The sequence below is a fragment of the Artemia franciscana genome, chromosome 17 (genome assembly GCF_032884065.1).
Source record: "Artemia franciscana chromosome 17, ASM3288406v1, whole genome shotgun sequence".
Classification (NCBI taxonomy): Eukaryota; Metazoa; Arthropoda; class Branchiopoda; order Anostraca; family Artemiidae; genus Artemia; species Artemia franciscana.
The window spans coordinates 17,577,670-17,599,689 of NC_088879.1; the positions used below are offsets into that span (position 1 = coordinate 17,577,670).

Here is a 22,020-nt window from a genome sequence, read left to right on the forward strand (position 1 = left end):
ATGAAAAAAAAATAAAAAAACAGCAAATGTAAAACAACCAAGTAAAACCAAAACAAGTTTATCCTGTTAATATATCCCTCTTTTTAGCAACAATAGGTAAACTAAATATTATAAATTTTACCAAATCACAAATATTAACACATTGCAAAAAACCTGAATGAACTAAACAATTATGGAATTCATCTTTACCATGTGTCTAATTTTTAAGAAAATCCGCTCAATTAGAAACACAATTCAAAATAAATGGCGCTGCGACAACATTTCTCGAACCTCCGAAATTAGTTGAAAATTTCTTTAAGTATTTCTAGATAATTCTTTTGATATTTATTTAAAAGTTCGTTATAATGAAAACTAATTTTTTTAAATTGCCAAGTTAATTTATTTGCAGAAAAACCTCTTGATATCAATTTTTGGCTTAAGATTTTACATCTATTTTTAAAATCAATATAATTACTACAAATCCTTGCATAACGAAGTAACTGTGAGAAAAACGCTGAATATGTGATATTTGAGTGTATATTACTTTAAGGGAATGGGAAACTAATCACTTCAAAATCAAAATCATCCGTTTTATTATACATTTTAAAACTTAATTTATTATTATCACAAATATTAATATTTAAATCTAAGAAATGATCTTCATGACCAGCGCCATGACTAGGCTCAAGAATAAGCTCTGATGGATATATATTTTTAGAAATATCAATGAAATCCTTACAATTTAAGACCAAAATATCATCTAAATATCTTTTATTATTTGACAAAGCATGTTTTAAATTAATTAGATTATTCTTATCCATCATATATTTATATTCTAGTTGACTTAAAAACAAGTCAGCTATAAATGGGCTGGCATTCCCCCCCCCCCCCATGGGAATTCCCACAATTTGCTTGTACAAATCACCCCCAAATCTTATATAAGTATTGTATAAAACAAATTCTAATAACTCAAAAATCATATCCAAGCTGTAACATCTCAAGTTAACTGTAGTATTAAAGCAATTTGTCCATATAGCTTTTTTATTATAAATGTCTATTTTTAAGAACCTTTTACTAGATAAGAGGAAAGATTTCTTGATAACAGTTTTTAAATTATCAAACACTACATTAAGTGATAAATTAGTATACATTGTCGCAAAATCGAAAGACTCAATTCTTTTAGCTGAAACCATTGTTAAAGAATCTATCACCTGCAGTGAATTATTAACACTCCAATATGGATTAAAATTCGAAATTTTTTTAATACCAGAACAATAGGTTTTAAGTTTATTTACAATTTCCTTTAAAATTAAAGAGAGGTCAGTAGCAGCAATGCGGGTTGGACATTTAGCTGCTCCAGCAATAAACCGTGGTTTAGGGGGATTCTTATGAAATTTTACAGTCCAATATAGGAAAGGGAACTTTTTATCATTGTCATTTTTTTTAATATTAAAATTTTTAAAAAGTATTTCTTCTGTCTTTTCAATTAAATTCCCATCCTCTATATTTACCTTTTCGTAAACATTAGTTGTGCATAACTCTCTTTTTAAAATATCACAATACAGCTTCTGACAAATTATGGTAAAATTATTATTAGCTTTATCCACTGGCACAATTACAAATTCATTCTTTAGATTAGCAATTGCTTGTTTAATCTTCGCATTATAAAATAATGATTTAGTGTTACTATTTTTTAAGTTAGAATATATTTTATTTCTTATTCTACTAATAATTAAATTCTTCCAACTTTGAAAACTCTCTTTATTTTTATTCTCTTTCTTACACCACTTATCAATAAATAAATCAAAATCATTTTCCAAGCCATCAAGAACACTCGATGGTTTCAGATGATGAGAAAGACGGAAATTAGCCCCTTTATTCCTTATAATTTGAAGATCATCCTGCTTTATTTTTGACAAGTGTTATATATATATATATATATATATATATATATATATATATATATATATATATATATATATATATATATATTATATATTGCAAGAAATAAAGATTTTGTACCTAGAAATATAGGCCAGCGTCCACACTTGCTACAGTATCATCAAGAAATGAAAAGGCAATAGGATTTACTGGAGCGATTTCTACTACAAAAAATATTTTCGCTGACAAAAACCGTAGATATAACTTAAATATTTTCAAATCACACATTTCGATGCTTCATCCATATTGCTATGTGTTGCTTTTGTTAAATATTTTGTGCAAATGGTGTCTATATAGGGTGTGGGTTTTAGTTTGGATGGATATAAAGGATGTGCCGACAAAATCGTCCAGTGTACCGACAAATACTGAGACATAAAACTAAATTAAACTAAAAATATATGCTAAATTCCAAGGTCTTAGCGCTGCAAGTCGACAATTTGGAACATTGGAGGAGTTCTTCTTCCTCCTTAACTGTGCCCTTATTATATGTGCCATCACGATGTATGTACTTGCAGCAAAAGCCGTAGGAAATCTGACAGTAAAACACAAGAACGGCAATTTTTGGGTGAAAGACAGTTGTGCCCAATAGATGGCAATACGAAAAGTTTTAATTACTTACTCAGCAGCAACAGAAGTATAAACAAACATGGCGCCAAAAATATTTTAATCACAAGAGTAATCAATGGAGAAAACGAAAGTTGAAGTAGCTGTCAGCTCTGAAGAGCTCAAGAAGCTGAGCTTAGGGGACACCCAAGTAATTGACACTGCTTTCAACCTTCTAGATTTAGATAAACCTCAAATTCTACCTGAAAGGAGGCCCATTGGAGTTTCAGATAAGGAAAAAGTTTGTACTTTTTTTTTCTCAGCTTAGCTGTTAAAATCATTTAGTAGATTTAGGAATTTTTCGGTATTATTAAAAAATAAACACACTAATTAATTGTAAATCACCCTTTAAATCTGAGCTGAAAATACCACATAGCCTAGTCTTGGACATGGGCTTAGGCTATAAGCCAGGCTAGAACAAAATGTGATAAATATGTACAAAATTTAACAACTGATATAGGGACAAAGTAAACACATTACTTGATTCCTTTTTTATGCTCTTTCTCAATTGGTTATAATTGCCAGTTCAGTTGCAAACATACCTCCTCCCCCTCTTGATTATCTCATATAGCCTGTAGCCTAAAGAATCTGTATAGAAATGTTAAATAAAATTCTAGTTAATTGACTTCTTGCTACCTTGGAAAGGGTTTAGGTTAGGAAAATGAAACTTTCAGGTATGGGTCTACAGGCTAAAGTATGTCCTGGGAATGTATTTTAAAGCACCCACATCCACTTCTTCTCCCTCTAGAGGGCCCTGAAATTTGCCTGCATGACAGGACTATACCTATTGAAATTTGGACAAAACAACATTTTACCTTAATTTTCAGTTCTAGTTGCTTTTTCTCTGCCTTTAGTTGTGAAAAATGCAATTCATGTTATTTGAGTAGAATTTTGAGCCATATAATTTAGAATTTAGCCCTTTTTCAGAATTTAGGAAATTATTTGCATATTTTTAAAACCTTATAAAATGGAATTGAGCAAAGTTATGAAGCTGTAAACAATTGTGGGTAAAATTCTAGTCCATTGACTTCTTGCTATCTTGGAAAGTTGTTGGGCTAAAGAATTGAAACTTTCATGGATGTGCCTACAGGCTAAAGTATATCCCAAGAAGTTATTTTGAGATCCCTAACCATACCCCTTCCCCCTTCCTCTATATAATGCAGTTTTTTGAGCATTACAGCTTATATTTCATAAAAGATCAAACAGATCTTATTAAAAGATCAGAATTATATATTCTGACAAAGATCAATACCATATTTTACCTGTCATTTTAATAATATTGACATGACTAATATTTAATGTTAATTAATACGTGTTTGATTAATATAATGTTTGTTTAAATTTTCCTGTGAGTGTTTTTAAAGGTATAAATTATTTTTGTCATGACATGCTAATGCTAGCTCTGGCTATTGTAGTGAATAAATATATTCTATTCTATATTTTGGTCAAATTTGATCCTATATTACTATTAAAAGTGTAAATCCTTGCTCACCTTAGAAAAATTCAACTTTTCACTGTTTTTTAAGCTACTATATTCTATAATTAGTTCACCAGCATTGAAAAACAATTATTACCTTTTATGGTATAGTTCAAAATAGAATGTAGACATTTAAACACACCCCCTGTTTGAAATGTCTTATCTTTAAATGGCTTTTCACAGAGTAATACAGATAAGACTTTGAACTTTTAAGAGGCTTCTCACTCAAAATTATGATTTGTTGCTACAATTGGGTAAGGTTTATGTTATATGTGTGTCAATAACATTTATTTTGTAAATCATAATGGCATAGAGAAAGTCAATTTCTTCAAGAAGGCCCAATAATGATTCTTAGAAACTTGAAGAGAGGCAAAACAGAAATTTAGTGGGAAAAATAAGCACTAGTCCTAAATACATGATTGACATAACCATAATGGATATGCTCTCTTTGGTGGAGTTTGGAGGGGGGTAATTTGAAAAAATTAGAAAGATGTATTTGTAACTTACAAATGGGTGATCGGATCTTAATGAAGTTTGATATTTAGAAGGATCTTGTGCTTCAGAGCTCTTATTTTAAATCCCAACCAGATCCAGTGACATTGAGGGGAGGTGTAGCAACAAACAGAAATTACTCTGTATATGAAAGGGCCTTTTCCTCCTCAACACTCCACTCTTTATGCTAAAGTTTTTTACTGTTTTAAAAAGTAAATTGTCCAGAGTGTCAAACTTTAGCATAACAAGCAGGGCGTTGAGGAGGAAAAACCCCTTTCATATACAGAGTAATTTCTGTATAAGCATCTATATTAAGCATCTCAGACATAAGATCTTTCTATATATCAAGTTTCATTAAGATCCAACCACCCATTTGCAAGATAAAGGTACCTCAATTTTCATGTCTTCCAAGATTTCCAGTTTCCCCATCTAACTCCCCTCAATGTTACTGGATCTGGTTGAGATTTAAGTTACCCCCCCCCCCCAAAGAGAGTGTATCCATTATGGTTATGTGAATCATGTATTTAGGACTAGTGCTTATTTATCCCACTAAATTTCTGTTTCACCTCTCTTCAGGTTTCTAAGAATCATTATTGGGCCTTCTTGAAGAAATTGACTTTCTCTATGCTGTTATGATTTACAAAATAAATGTTATTGACACACATATAACATAAACCTTACCCAATTGTAGCAACAAATCATAATTTTGAGTGAGAAGCCTCTTAAAAGTTCAAAGTCTTATCTGTATTACCCTGTGAAAAGCCATTTAAAGATAAGACGTTTCAAACAGGGGGTGCGTTTAAATGCCTACATTCCATTTTGAACTATACCATAAAAGGTAATAACTGTTTTTCAATGCTGGTGAACTAATTTTGGAATATAGTAGCTTAAAAAACAGTGAAAAGTTGAATTTTTCTAAGGTAAGCAAGGATTTACACTTTTAATAGTAATATAGGATCAAATTTGACCAAATATAAGCTGTAATGCACAAAAAACTGCATTATATAGAGGAGGGGGAAGGGGTATAGTTAGGGATCTCAAAATAACTTCCCAGGATATACTTTAGCCTGTAGAGACATCCCTGAAAGTTTCAATTCTCTAGCCCAACAACTTTCCAAGATAGCAAGAAGTCAATGGACTAGAATTTTACCCAATTTTGTTGTACTTCAATTAAGCAGAAGATCTATTTTGCAAGGTTTCACTTTTCATCAAAGGTCAGGACCCTCTAGAGGGAGAAGGAGTGGAGGTAGTTGCTTCAAAATACCTTCCCAGGACATACTTTAGTCTGTAGATTCATCTCTGAAAGTTTCATTTTCCTAACCTAAGACCTTTCTGAGACAGCAAGAAGTCAATTGACTAGAATTTTACCAAATTCTAGTATAGCCACTGGTTATTATCTTGAAAAGGGAACATGTCAGGAAAATGAAAGTAGCTTAATGAATCCAGGGTAAAATCTTACCCTGTGAAGTATATAAAAAATACTTCTCTGCCCTCTAGAGAGAGGAGTGAAGGTTGGTATTTCAAGTTAGGACATACTATAGTCTGTAAAGCCATCCATGAAGGTCTCATTTTCCCAACTTAACCCCTTTTAACCCTATCTTAATATTAGATAATAAAAAAACTATTTGAAATGAGAATAATAATGGAAAGAAATATGATAGTTCAATTAGTCTAATATAAATATGCTGCATATTATGAAGTAAAAACATCATTGTTTTCTTTTAGTTTGATAATCTTTGTAACTTATCCTGAGGTTATACATGGAACTGTCAAGGGAGGGGAGAGGGTGACCTGTCACAAATGCAACTTTAACCATAAAATTGGCAATCTGAAACTGCTTCTCTTTTTGTTTTAGCATTCTCCTACTGGAGACTCCCTGCTCTGAACATTTAACATAAAAACAAAACAACAAAGATTTAGAATAGTGGCTTTCCAGTAGAAGACATACTTGAGCAAAAAAAAAGAGAGACATGTTTTTTATTTCTTATTTTGTGCTCATTATCATCATTTTGTTGTGTTTTTGATGATTCAAACATTGTTGGATTGATAATAGGAGTTAATTGTCAGAAATGCAGTAAAACCATGAAAATTAAGAATAAAAAATAGCAGCAAAATTGGCAATCAAAACATATGCTCTCTTTCCGGAGAGCTGCTATTCTGTATTTTTACTCAAAAATACTTTCTTCTTGAAATTCTTTTTTTATAATATTGAGAACATTTTTATTGATAAGGTTATCATGTTTACTTCCATTACTTTATATTTTTAAAGCAATTTCAAATAATATTTTGGTGAGTTACACACTCAATAGTACAAAGAGATAAAATTACAGACTGAGAAGACTGGTATAACTTAGGAGTTATAAAAAGCTAAAAAAATTGGTGTATGGATAAAGAGAAATACATGATTAGAGACATATATTATTACTACATTTAAGACCAGCAGGAGAAAGGGGCTCATTTGCAAGTGAATAGATTCATATATTGGAAAGAGCTAGGGGCAGATCTAGAGCAAATTCTTGGGGCAGACCCAATGTGACAAGGTTGTCAATAAGCAAAATCTGGGGGTGGGGGGTTCAACGTGACACAGATAGGAACAAAATATGTCTGCAATGAAGGTGCCAATCAATTATTGGCATCTATGTGGTATAGGTGCCAATAGTTGACCAAATTGACAAATTTATTCTAAAAAAAGAAAAAAAAAACAGGGAAAGAGGGCTCAAGAAATATCTTAAGGGGCCCTGGGTCCCCCTGGATCTGCTAGTAGAAAGAGCATGAAAAAAAGAATCAAGTAGTGTGTTCACCATGTCCCTATGTCAGCTATGGAATCTATGGTACATTTACCTTGATTTCCTAAGTCATAAACATGCTCTGTCATAGATATATTCAATCTAATGCAAGTGTCTTGAAGCAGAATAATCATAGGCTAAGGGTAACTTAAGTTTACCTCTGATTATTAAAAAAAAGGCTCCCAAAATTATAGTCAACTTTTTTTCTGAGAGGATTATTTAAAGGAACCTTCATTTTTTAGTCTGATTTTTTCAACATGAGAATTGTTTTGAAAATTATATATACACTAAATTATTACCTCAATTTGCACTTCCAGTAAAATAAGGTGGCATTAAACCTCCTGTAGAGAATCTTGCAGGTGGTGTGTCAAGGTTATGGTCTTGTATGCAGAAGGGAGCAATATCAAACAATCAAGAGGTTATGTTGGTACCAGCTGGATTTTAATCCTTAAACTGCTAAGAATAGGTGATTTGTGTATTGCATTTACCACAGTTCATATCTACCTTTAGAATTTTCAAGGCAGTAATTTTTTTGTGCTTGTGCTAAAGAACAACTATGTTTTAAATAATGTTAACAGAAAGACCAGCTAAACAGAACAATTATCACCACAAAATCAGGGAAAGACAATTACGCTGGTTGTAAAACCAAATTAATGCCAGATTTGTCTGCATTGAACAGAGACAACTGTGTCAAGTGGCTCTGTATATCCTGTGGAGATATGCTGAAGGCAAAGTACAAACTCATTAATAGGTTGAGCAATGGAAAAGAGTTTATTGGCAGGTTGCATTGTTGCAGTTGTTGTGCAAAGATTAGATTGAAAAAAAAATTCAAGCAAAATGTACCCTGTTCAGCAGATGTGGACTGAAGTTGAGAAGTTATGGGCTGAAATTACTTGTTTGAAATAGCAGTTTCCTGCTTAACAAGATCTTGCTGAACAAGTTGATAAGAAATTAGGTGAACCTATGAGAAAAGACATAGACCATCAACAAAGGAAGAACAATGTGATGGCCTCTGGTAGGCCCAAAAATCTTTGTACAGCCATGATCAGCAATGTAAGGCTGACATAGTTTTCATCAAACACATCAAGCAGCTGAAAATTTTATGTCTCTAAACCATCTAAACATTTTCCACTATAAGTCTTTTATAATTCAAGTCTTTTCATGTATTGCTAGGCAAATCAGAAGACACTATATGGTGATATGTTATCTTGTTTTACCTTTAAGAATTTCTGAACAGTAAGACAGTCTTAAACTTTTTACTTTGGGCTCTTAAAAAGGGGTAATTGATTTCCAGTCAAATAAAGTTCATTCATAAAGCATCAAATAAAGTTCATTCTGTTCCCTCAACACAAAAATTTGAGGCTCATTTAACCCTCAAAAGTTTCAGGTCAATTTCCAAAGCAATTCCTGATATATTGCTGATGCCTATTTTGTTAACCTGGTTGCACATAGTGCATTTAATGCTTAAACTGCCAGAAATATTCGGCAGATTTGAGGTGAAATGTTTAGTCCTTCTCTGTCCCCTCCCAAAAGTTAAAATTCAAGGTTCAAATCCCCCCTCAAAATAAAACACAAACAAATACTAAAAATTTTCAATTTGATCTCCCAAGATATTAAATATACACTATTTTGAAAACCTGGCAAAAACAGTGTCTTTGGATTTCCCTTGCAACTCAACCATGAATAGATTTCAAGTCCTGCAGTAGCTTATAGTGCAAAAATGTTTAGGTTGATTGGAGACAAAAGATATTTTGGCCCTCCTCTGGTGTACAATCTAAGATGTCCTTGCCCCTAACTACTGTTGTAAAATTACTGTAAAATAAAATAAAAAAATAACAACTGTAAAATAAAAAAAAAATAAAAAAATAACAACTGTAAAATAAAAATAAAAAACTGGCTGTAAAATTGGTAAAATAAGATAAATAAGGTACTCCCTAGCAGGGTCAGATCTAGATCAAATTCTTGGGGGGAGGGGCTTTGACAAGAGTACCAATAAGCAAAATCTACCTCTTATTTAATGCACTCTACTGTCATGATATGCTTTGTTAATCAGATATCCTTTAAGACCCATGAAACACTTTTTCGTTTTATGAAGCTTTTATTTGATTGGACATTTTTAAAGGTCTACAGAATAGTAAAGCAATGGGCAGTAAGAAAAAGAAAACAATGTAGACAGCAGCAATCCAGCCATCTATTGTCACTACAGTAAACAAAGGGCAAAACAAACAATCCTTTATTTTAATGCCTATGCCAAGATGGAAGTGGAACCAGATGGAATGGAAGTGGAAGTAGACAGACCTGTATTTCTATTAGATATGTGGTCAATCTTACAAATAGGGGTAAGTAACCACTATGCTCCAAAAGTTCTTGGATATTAAGGAAAATAAGGTCTAGTAGGGGTAGTTTTTGGAAGATTCTACTTCTTGTTGGTTTATCAACAGCTTGATATAGGAGAGATCATGCATACAATCAAGGAATGGTTGTTGTGTAGCAAGCTAATGGAATTCTTTTTTTTTTATATATGTTCTGGGAGCAAATTAGCATTGGATATTTTATGAATTCTTAAGCAGATTCTTTTTATTTCTAATTAGTTTTTTTATTGACTGGTAATTTTGGCATATGGTGTATCATTAGAACAACTTAATAATTTTTATTGTTCCTCATGATAGGTAGCCAATTTTCATGTGTAATCAAATATCCAAAACTGATTGGGAAATCAGTTGAAAGGGGAATTCAGTAATATAAAAAATATTATCAAAGCTAGAGAGAAGTTTCATCAATCAACAAAAGTTGTAGCATCCCCCACAGGGGGGCAAAGGAATAAATGGGCTATAAAAAGAATTCGTATTTCTACAAAGAAAATCAAGGGTAGAATTTTCTTTGGCTCTTGATGTTTTTGTTTTAAGTTAAGGGAACTTAATCCTGAGTAGGATCATTTTTCATTACATCATTAGTATCACCTACTAGAAGTTTTTGAATTTGCAGAGAACAAAGCTAGTATTACTGTATCATTATTTGTAAAATCATTATCTTTGTGCAGTTATTAAGATTTCGTGAATGGTAAAAGCAGCAAAAACCATCAATCAAATTAAATGGAGATGTAAAACTTACATGTGCCCCAATAATTTCATTATAAAAAGAAAGTTTTCAAGTATGGATTAATTTCTGGAAAAGATAATTATGTGCAAATAATAATGTTACAAGCTATCCTTTTACCTATGGGTTGGTCATGAGGATAAAGTTTTATGATTTTTGGAGTGGTTATTAAGGCTCAAGTTGAGATAATTTGTCACAATTAAGGCTTTCATTATCTGCAGAAATGATCTTGGAGAAGTTAAAGCAGTTACTAAAATGTACCACTTTTTGCAGCTAGTTGTGGGAGCCTGATATTATAGTAAGGAGAATATGAAATTGGAGGTGGACAGTCATCTTTTATGGGATGAAAATTTAGGTCTATTGTCCAACTTTAATTATAAAGTGGGGTTTGACTGGGTCTGAGATGAGATGAAGACAGCAGGAAGTTTTCTGATATACAGTTGACCTGACATGGAATAAAGGGAGTATTAACTTTAACTCCATCCAGGGACACTAAATCTTCTGTATTTTTCTTATAGGACTCAGAATGTATTGTTACTTCAACAGATGATTTACAAACAGACACAGGAGAAGATAGTAAAGCAGTCTCTGATAGTCAGCGTGTGAAAGAAAAGATTGAAGATCTAATTGAAGATATCCCTGATAGCCAACATGAGGAAGAAAAGAATACAGATAAAATCAACAGTACTAGTCAATCTCAAGAATCAGAATCAAAGTTGATTAAGGTCCAAAATAAAAGAGAGAGTGATTCTGAAGATGAAAAAGTCTTAAAAAGGAGAAAAATTATAAAAAATGAAGGTGCTCACAGTAAGTCATTATTGTAAGTAGTCATTAATGCTTGGCTACTTTTTCTCAAAATTCATATAGTAACAACAACATAATTTTTAAAGCTATATTCTGGATACAGCTTTTCTTCAAGAATATAATAGTAATTTGGGAAGTAAAAACTGAAAAAAAAAATCATTTTTATAAATAAATGCTCATAATTATAACCATTCCCTGAGCTGCAAGCATGGACATTTTTTTTATCCTAATCTTTGGTGGTCCTTTTTACTCCCTATGATGTAATGTACTAGATTAATTGAGATTTCTTTGTTGAAAATAATAGGGTTAATCTGAAACTCAAAAGAGATAAGTTAGCTTATGTAAGATACCATACTTAAAAAGAAACACAAATTCCTGTGACTTAAAATTGAAACAAGACTAAAATAAATTATAAAGAACAGTGATGTCAGAATTAAGAGTGAACAGAAGCTACTCGACATAATTATGATTTTGCTTCCCCATCACCCCCCCCCCCCAGGCTATTAAGATACATTTTGAATTTCTTTTGTGGTATAAGCCTAACATATAAAAAAAACTGTTCAAACTTCCTAAGTAATTTTTTCCAGTATAATTAATTTATTATTACTAGAAATCAAGTAAAATTTGTGAACATGAACTAAGGATAGTTTGTGAACAATTTGAAAATTTGTGAACATGAACTAGAGATAGTCACACTAAAATTTAGTGATTTTTATAATCAGTATTTGATCACTTGTGACAATTCTCTAAAGTAGTTCTCAAACTGTGGTAAGTGTACCCCTTGGGGGTTTGCAAAAATGTATAGGGGGTACGCGGCCATCAAACATAAAACATAATAACCCTTTAACTCTAGGACTGGCAATTTTATTTATATTTTAGATATAGTTTACTTAGTACTGGTAACTGAGAAGGGGTATTTAAAATGTTTTGTGGGTAAAAAGGGATACAGTCTCTAAATGAGTTTGAGAACCACTGCTCTGAAGAAAAGACTGATCTTGAGTTGGAAAGAGCTACAATGTGTCTATATGAGGGAATTCAGAGATAGGTGAGGAGGCTGTAGGGGTTGCATGAACCCAGGGACAAATACCAACTCCCAAAAACTATTAAATACCAACTTCTAGGAAAATCAAATTATCTATAAAACTCAAGCACTTTAAACACTATTTTGTGCTTAATATGTTTTGACTTCGGATAAATAATTACCTCAGATTTATAATTAACAACCAGGTGTTTTGAGAAAGGCTGAGATGGCTAGGGCACGTTCTGCAGATGAAAGATGACAGATTTCTTTTTCAGCCAACCGTCTAGGGCTAAACGGAGAGCAGGTCGTCTGCGGATAGGGTAGGAGGATGTTATAAAGAAAGATTTAAGGGAAGTGGGAACTTCTTGGGAGGATGTAAAGAGAGAGGATTGAATAGATTGGGACGGAAGAGGAGCTTGCGTAGCTGTGTTGGCTTCAGGTGGCTTGGTACTGTGGTGAGTTGTCAGTAGATGTAGCAGCGGTGTTTAGATTTTGGATTTCTGTGTAGGAGCATCAGTCTTAAAGTTCTAATCAGCAACCTGGAAAAATATTAAGTGTCAAATTGGATAAAAATCAGACATTTGATGAAATATAAGAATAACAATAATTTAACTTTACCCACTATATAAAATTAAAAAAAAGTTGCAGAGTAAAAAAAGAAATGAATATACATTCATAAATTCTTTGCAAAGTTCTTTAGTTTCAAGTTCTTTAGTTCAACCAGTCCTTTTTCAAGAAAAAACGGGCTGAAGAACCTCTTCCTAGCTAATTTATCTACTATGGGCTGCCTCCCACATAGTAGTATAACAGTATGAGGATATTTTTTTAAGACTTAGATATGCTGTAGACAAAGTTTTAAGTGAAGAACAGAGTGGTTTTAGAAAGGCTAGAGGATGTGTCGACCACATTTTTACTCTTAGTTTAATAGTTGGGAGGTGCCTGAGGTATCAAACACCTTTGGTCCTAAGTTTTATAGATTATAAGCAAACGTTCGATTCTGTTGATATCAGAGCTTTAGCAAAGGTTTTATCCTTGTATGGTATACAAGACAAATACACAAAGTGATTAGTACTATGTGCGATTATAGTACTACTGCAGTTAAGGCAGGAAATGAGATTAGTAGCTGGTCTTGTATTAAATCAGGAGTTAAGTAGTGTTATGTTCTATCCCCCTGTATATGGATCATTTTGATGGACGTTGTCTTAAGGAGCATAGGAAAGGCAATGAAAGAACACAGAATCAAATGGGTAGGAAAGATTTTCCTGGACTTAGATTATGCTGATGATTTATGAATCTTAGATGAAACTGTCAGCATAAATGGATGAGCTTTTGAAGGTTTTGCGAGTTTAGGGTGCCTAGAATAGGTTTAAAAATCAATTAGGTTTCAATAGGTGTAAAAAAAAACAATAGGTTTAAAAATGTTTCGAAGACTGAGTTGCTAAGGCTAGGAATGAGTGAAAACGTAATCGTATCATTGGGTAATGAACAGACCAATCAAGTGGACAGCTTCACTTACCTTGATATTATTATGAGTAAAGACGTTGGGTGCCATGAAGATGTTAAAATAGAATAGCCAAGGCTCAGGGTGTTTTTAACAGTAAAAAAAAAAGGTTTGAAAGAATAGGAAAGTAGGTCAGTAAACCAAGATTATAATATTGGAAGCTACAGTTATGACAGTGGTCAAATATGCTTCTGAAGGCATGAGTGCTTCAAGAAATGGAGGAAGATTTGCTAAATGTTTTCCAGATAAATTGCCTATGGATTTTTTTTGTACCCGACTGACTGACTGTATTTCTAACAGTACGTTATACGAAAAGCGTAGTTCCATCCCGGTTTTTATGGCCATAATTAGAGAAAGGATGAGATGACTAGGGTATGTTCTATAGATGAAGGATGACAGACTGCCAAATTGTGTCCTTTTCGGTCAACCGTCTAGGACTAAACAGAAAGCAGTTCTTCCACTGTTTGGATGGGAGGATTTTGTAAAGAAAGATTTAAGAGAAAGGGGAATTCCTTGGAGGTTGTAAAGAGGGAGGCTTTGGGTAGATTCGAATGGAGGCGGAGCTGTGTTGGCCTCAGACACAACTGAAACCTAACTGATATCTAAAGTCTGGGGAACCCAGCAAAGCATTGTCCAAAATGTCACTTAATTGAAGAAGAAAGGTCTGATTCATTGCTATAGGGGATCTTCAACAACCTTTTTTCATTATGTAATTGATGTGTTTTGGTTTTAGATTTTAAGATTGAAGTATTAGCCTCAGATTGTCATCAAACACCATGGAAATACATAAATACCCTCATTTTGTTTTTATAAATTGGTTTTTATAATGCCATTTTTTGTTTCTAATAATTTATTCGCAGAAATTACTTCAACTAAATGTGGAATGTAACATCTCTGAAAAGATTTATCGGCTCTTGTATTCGTGAAATAATTTATTTGTCAAATATTTTTGGATTTTTGTTGTTTTTCTTCGTTATCATTTACTGGCCATAGACCCGTTTGTCGTCTTTATATTTATTTCTTTGTTTTTATCATGGGCTGGCCAATTCGGGTTTAAATCTTTTAATAGTATTTTCTATTTCTGGCCACAAAGTTTTTAGCTTTAAGTTTCTCGTTTTGGCATTAATCCTTTAGTTACGTTGACGGATTGTTCGGGGCTTATTGACATACTTCTGCCAACACGATAAAACATAAATACATAACAATATATAACAACATATAATAATTAGTCCAATATATAACATAAATAACATAAACAATAAATACATAGCTGTCAATTTGGGAATGAGAAGCCTAAATAAACCTAAGTATATCTAAAAAAGGGGAAAGAGAAATTACAAGAATAACAAAATACAAAAGTTAATAAATATTTTTGACCCTTGCATTTTATTTTGGCCACTTTATGATTAATGTTTTGGTTTTGGCTTCTTTATTGCATTATTAGCCTCATATTTGTTACCAGATGAAACTGCAATAAGGGTGCCTTTTGGGTCAAAAGTTTAGAAACATGAGCATAAAAACATTCCCAAAGTCCTTCAAATCAATGTTGATGTACTTCCGATAGGTAGAAAATGGAAATATATGTTTGTTTGTGTGGGTGGGGGAGGGGATTTATCACTGATTCTGATAAAACAATCACAGCCGTGAAGTTAGACGTAGAAGAATCAGAAGAATGCTTCAGTTAAAAATGAATGCAAAAATATAATCTCATTTTGTCTATTCATTAACAAACTGGTTTTTCATGCCAAAGCTAAGAGCAATGTCAAAACTTAAAGTAAGAAGAATTTACCATAGCAAACTAATTGAGTAATCCTTTATTAGATCGAATAAAGGGTTTCTGTTATCAGAATAATACTAATGAAAGGATCCCCTCTAGTATGCACAGTTTATTGCAAATCGAATCAGAAGAGATCTCTTTTGAAATCGTTTTTCAGTTTATGCTGCTTGTAAAAATTTGTCCATTCGTGACTCAATTGCGACCACCTTGGACAATGGCTACAATTGGCTTTAGGATGGCATTACTAAATGGAGCAATCATATGTAGAAAATTGCTAGAAGCGAGTTCTACTTCTCCACCACTCTTTCAATAATTGAGGTGCGAGCTATTTCATGTTCGCATGTTTTTTGAGCTTATTTGAAGAATCTGAGGGTCCCGTGGAACAGTTGGAAACGTGCCTAGATCTGGATAGAGGGTAATAATTTATATCAAAAATTTTCAAGACATTTCAATCCATTGATATGATATTGCTGAGTACCAATGTCTTTGGTATTGTATTAAATATTGAACACCAGCATATGGAGTTGTATTGGCTCACTCTAGATAGTCGCTGTTAAACTAAAAAGTATTTTTTTTTAATATTTGGGAGTGAAAATTGTGTCATTTTAGTGCATATTAGAGGCTATAAGACCTGGGTTGATGTTAATCTTTTCCCCATTCATTTTCTTTGGTTCACTGCTTAATTTACAAATTCAAGTTCTTTACAAAAATCTTATTTTATAGCAAATTATTTTTGGTTAGGTTTCCACCTTTTACTAGTCTTATTTTAAATACTAGGATTTATTCTTTTTAAGTATCTAATACGATTTAAACGGTGGCTATCCAATTCAAAAAATATAGATCATAAGAAAAAAGAAAAAAATAAGATGGATAGATAGATAAGTTTAAGATAGATAGATGAATTTTATTTTTAAAATGTAAAAAAATACACTTGGAAGCACCTGCTAAGAAAGCCCCAAAGGGATATGATTATGATTAAAAAAAATGGATCCTGGCAAATATATGTATCTTGATCGACTATTGCAATAATCATGGATTGGGGAAACATAACTATTTTTTTTATTTGAAAAGGTTTTGTTTTGTTCAATAGATCCCAAATAAAGAGAGATCGTTTATCTGTGAGACTTTCGCAATGTTTTGCTACTTAGCTCTAAATTATTGTTTATCCTTTTTTCTCTCAAAGCTTTGCATGAAACAGCCTGCACAGAGGCGTATAAGAAATGTTGCTTCCCATTAGTAAACCATATGCTTCTTTAATCAGAGCAGAAAAAGCTTGGTGATACCTAAAGGGGCCTTTGAGTTAATTTCTTAACCCTCACATGAGCTCAAGAACCCATTTTTAAATTTTATTTAAGGTATTAAATTGACTTTCTCTCATATTGCAATCTCTTGCTTCCTCCTCACCTTGTTCTTCCGGCCTCTTCCTTAAATTTTACGCTTTACTTCATTTATGGTTGTAACCTGCAATATTGACGTAAATATTCTGTATCAATAATTACAGAAACACGTATATTTATTAATTTCCTCTACAATGAGCCCTTAAACAGCTCTCTATAATGTGCTCTCTATAAAGCCGTCCTGGCTAAGTGGTTGGCGCGGTGGTGTGAGAATCCTTTGTCCTAGGGACACAGGTTCAATCCCAGTTGTGACCAGTTATTTGATTTGGGACGGGGGTCAGCGGGGTGATTCTGTAAGCCCATCAAGAATCGACCCAGCTCTAAATGGTTACCTGGAGAAATCTGGGGATGGAAAGCAGGAAGGGTGTGTTAAAGCACAGGATGGTAAGCACAGGGCCCCCAGCCTCCCATTGCACTTCCTGGCTGAAGGGCCATGAAACAGAGATCAGCACCGCCGGCTTGGACCTTAAGAATCTAGTCCTGTCTTGCTTACTTACTTACTTACTTTCTCTGTAATACTCCAGTACTCTGGTAGCTTCAGAAAAGGAAAAAAAAATATCGAAAAACAGATGCTTCCCATTACAAAAAAAGTAATTTTTCTTTATAGGATTTTCAGCCAATGGCGTGCTTTTTTCGACCCGACACTATTTTAAGGGCGAGTTTTAGGCTGTTTTTTTTTGTTATGGGTCGTGTTCGTCCTTTGCTAGGTGGCAGCTACTAGTGCAACCAGGATTTATTTATATTGATTAAGAAAGTTCTGTGAACGGTTTCTCTTGAAAAGCACTCTTGTCATAGAAAGGACTTTTCCTCTTAAATTTCTTGTGGAGATGCTTTGCCATTTTAGTGACCCTATAGGTAAATGAAAAAGCAAACAAAGTTTTAAATCTCGAGGCTCGGTACAGTGTTTTTAAGTAAACTCTTAAACTGTCATTGTACCTAAACAAAATTCCTATCGGTTTCCAATTTATTTTTTAACTTTTAATAAGTGTATCTCTTCCGGCTGCTTATCGATGTGTAAACTTCATTAGCTTCAGATTAACCGATTGCAGATTGGATACATTAAAAATTACCCACGGAAATGGGGATTCCCTGACACATTTTTTAATGGTAAAACTGAGTTTAAAAAAACTAACATACACAAAAAAGAAATCGTACACTCTGTGAAATTTTCTTTCTCCAGTCACTTACATTTACCTCATTGAACATGGTAGAAAAAGCGTCCGCACCAAACTAGACCTCAATTGGAGCTCAGCTAATGTACATTACTGTCTCAAGCCCTATTATAAGATATGCTAAATAAAAAGAAAGACGATTTCATGCATTATTTCATATGTGAGAACCCCCCTGCGAAATTGATTTAATTCTTTAAAAAGTATAATACCGCCGGTGTGTGTGTGTGTGGGGGGGGCATTTTAGCGTAGTTGGTGAAATTAGTAATACCTACTTGGGAAGATTTTGCAAAGTCAATGCTAAACTAGTCTAAAAGCCGAAAGATTCAATCTAGTAGCGTCAGAGACGTTATATTTGCAAATGGAGTCAAGTCATTTCTTTGCAATGCAATTTGAGACTTCCAAGAAAATCCTAGTAATGACCATGAATACGTCCTGGTTCCAGCAAGAAGGAGTAAGCTCTTGCAACTCAACCTGTTCTGAGACTGACCTATGGGGACAGGGCAACTAGGCCTCCTTCCCCACCCCTTATTTCTCAAAATCGTCTGATCAAAACTAAGAGAAAGCCATTTAGCCAGAAAAGGAATTAATATGCAAATTTCATTTTAATAATTTATGTGTGGAGAGCCAAAATCATATATGTATTAATTCAAAAACGTTCAGAAATTACATAAAAAAACTAGTTTTTTAACTGAAAGTAAGGAGCGACACTAAAACTTAAAACGAACAGAAATTACTCCGTATATGAAATGGGTTGTCCCCTCCGCAATCCCTCGCTATTTACGCTAAAGTTTGACCCTTCGCCATAATTCTGCTTTTTAAAACAATTAAAAGCTTTAGAGTAAAGAGCGAGGGATTGTGGAGGGGACAACCCATTTCATATACGGAGTAATTTCTGTTCGTTTTAAGTTTTAATGTCGCTCCCTACTTTCAGTTAAAAAACTAGTTTTTTTTATGTAATTGTCAAAAGAGAAATGTTTTTCGCCATATTGAAAATCAAAACTAAATTCAAATTAAAATCTATTTTGAGTGAAGTTTTGAAGCTAAGACCCTGCATGAAGACCTTAAGTGCTGCAATTTTAGATGTGTTTTATTTTGGATAAAAAGAATGGAAAACTCAGGAAGTGTAGCTCTTCAAATAAAGCTTAATTTAGAGAACCCATTGTTGCACTTGTTTAGAATACATTTTAAGGAGCAATTTTTTTTCCGGAGGCAGCGGACTACTTTCTACTGCCTCTATCACTCAACTATTGCCATGCTATTAATCATGGAGTAAGAGAAAATAAGTACTAAAACGATTAGAGTGCTCTAAATGGTTTATGGTCCTGAGGATCCTGTTAAAAAGTATACTTGCATAGAATAACAATATAATCTTTTTTTGTCTGCTTATTTGTCATTTCCCCATCGGTAGAAGGGTCTCATAGATGGAAGAATGCAGGGGAGCCGCGATAGTCCTTAAGAATATCCCAAGTCTCTATGTAAAATATTACATGCAATGTTATAAGATTGAAATTGCTTCTTATATTTATTGTCAGTATTTTTATAGATACGTCTACATCTACAAATTCAGATAATTACATAGCTCCGGCTGGATGGTCTCGGACAGTTACCCAACGAAAGTCTGGAGCTTCAGCTGGCAAATATGATGTGTACTTTTTTAGGTAATAATCTCTGTTTTTTATTGATTTAAGTAATAGGTTGCTATAATTCAGAAGGGTCTCTGCTTTTTGAATAAAAAACAAATTGTTTGACATAATATTGGTTACAGTAATGGAGATTTGCTACACAAGATTGTTAATCATGCGACTTGAACACATAGCTTCCTGGAAACTGGACAGGCGCTCTGTCACTGAGGCTTGGTGGTTCCTACTTTGAGATATCACATCAAAGCCCAGCTAATAGGTGAGCCTTACCATTTTTAAATGGTTCTCCTGTATTTCTGGATGCTGTTTATTTAAGCGTCTTAGAAGAAAATGTTAGCCAAATGAATGAATTTTGAAGATTTTGAAAGTCTGGGGGGTGCAAGAATAGGTTTGGAAATTTTAATGTTAATAAGACTAAATTAGTAAGACTAGAAATAAGTGAAGATGAAAAGGTGATGAGGGCAATGGGAAAGATCGATCGATTGGATAGTTTCACTTACCTAAGTAGTATTATTAGTAAAGATGGCAGATGCAGTTAAGATGTTAAAAGTTGAATAGCTAAGACTTTTTTCGTAGTTGAAGAAAGCTTGAAAAATAGGAAAATGAGTGAGCGAACCAAGAATAGAATATTGGAAGCTACAGTGATGACAGTGGCTCTTAAGTGGCTCGAAAGACGGAAGAGGATTTGCTAGATGTTTTCCAGAGAAATTTCCCACGGATTGTTCTGGGCACGAAACTGACTGATCATATCTCAAACAGTAAGCTGAACGGAAAGTATGGGTCAATTCTGCTTTCTAGGGCTATAATGAGACAAAGGTTGAGATGGCACGGACGCGTTCTCCAGATTAAGGATGACAGATTACCGAAGATGGTGCTTGTCGGCCAACCGTCTAGGCCCAAACGAAAAGCAAGTCTTTCCGGAATTGGGTGAAAGGGTGTCATAAGGAACAATTTGAAGGAAATGGCAACTTCATGGGAGAGTGTAAAGAGGGACGTTTTAAATAAATTGGCATGGACTTGGAGCGTGCTTAGCTGTGTTGGCTTCAGGGAGGTTGGTGCCGCAGTAAGTGTTTAGTGGTAGTAGTAGTAGCATACCATTCTTGACTTTTTTCGCCTGCTGAATCGATACCTGAGCTCCGTGAAGCCACTGGATGTCCCTTTTTTGTTCAACCCTTCATTTCAATGCTTCACACTGCTTCAGTCTCTAGCCATAATATAAATAACATTCCTGCAAGGGGAGCAAATACCTTTTACGCAGTAAAAGTCGTAGATGTAGAACTACTTTTTTTCCCAGGGAACGCGATGTGTCGTGTGAGACGGGAATTCCTAACACACATCTTGAAACGGGCTTTTGTGTGACAAAAGCCCGTATATGTGTAAGACATATTTATGCACAGTTAACCTCAGCCAAAAAAAGTTCTCACTAGATACATATCATCTGACTAAGATGCAATCAGAATGTTGTATCTATTATTGTTACTTAAATAAATAAGGAGTTCGTTGGTCTATATAAATTACATTTTCTCGCTCTTTTGTAAATTTGCCAAATCAGCTTATTGCTTTAATCAGTTATTGTCTTAAGGTTAAAAGATAATATATACATCTTTCAATATACCGAGAAGTCGCGGCTTAAATTTGACTCTATTTATCTGTTCATATTATACCTTGAGAGGTCCTATTGAGACTCTCGGTTCATTTTGGCAATGGATTTCGTTATTAGGTAAAGGACCTAAATTTTTTTTTTCTGCTCTCGTAACTCTTAAAAGGGTCTAACTTGGCGCACATTTTTGATATAACCCCCTGATTTTGTTAGCAATTTGAAATTGTTTCTAAATGTGCTCTGTATTTTATACTATTGATTGACAATGGCTTTTTTACAGAAATATCCACCCATCCCCCCATCTGGAAAAGAAAAGGAATGGAGATACACCTTTTAAGCTTAAAGAGTAATATTGGTGTTAAATTTGATTTAATGTCAACTAGAAGAATAATGCGACCTAAATTATGGGCTTGAACAATTTCCATCCCGCTTTTATTGTTGTTATGATATTAGACATAATAAGAAACACTGTGAAGCTAATTGCATGGATATGTATATTCATGGTTTTTTGGTGTTTTATACGAAGTTTTTTTTATTATTTTTCTTGATGTTTGGTTTATTGTGCTTTGTTTTATTACATTTTTTTTTTAATATGAAACGTGCTTAAGGTTTTACTTGTTGGTGACTTTAATATAGACTATCAGATGGTTTCTAAAAGTGGATCAGGCTGAATTTTTGCACCCAGCAATATTTTTGCACAAACCTCACTTCCATCTGAATTCTCGAGAAATCAA

At 33.5% G+C, this 22,020-nt stretch overlaps 1 protein-coding gene across 3 annotated transcripts in view; it reads left to right on the top strand.

The window, feature by feature from the left end:
* The first annotated feature begins 2,541 nt into the window (after nucleotides 1-2,541).
* Nucleotides 2,542-22,020, top strand: part of LOC136037942 (histone acetyltransferase KAT6A-like) — a 28,346-nt gene continuing 8,867 nt past the window's right edge. Inside the window, exons 1-3 of one of the 3 annotated variants that reach the window (XM_065720813.1) lie at nucleotides 2,542-2,764; nucleotides 10,893-11,181; nucleotides 19,590-19,704. In XM_065720813.1, coding sequence (XP_065576885.1) covers nucleotides 2,603-2,764; nucleotides 10,893-11,181; nucleotides 19,590-19,704 — 566 coding nt within the window. In that variant the 5' untranslated portion in view covers nucleotides 2,542-2,602. Of the gene's footprint in view, nucleotides 2,765-10,892; nucleotides 11,195-19,589; nucleotides 19,705-22,020 lie in introns of those variants that run through there. The other 2 variants (XM_065720814.1, XM_065720815.1) reach the window with 2 other exon arrangements.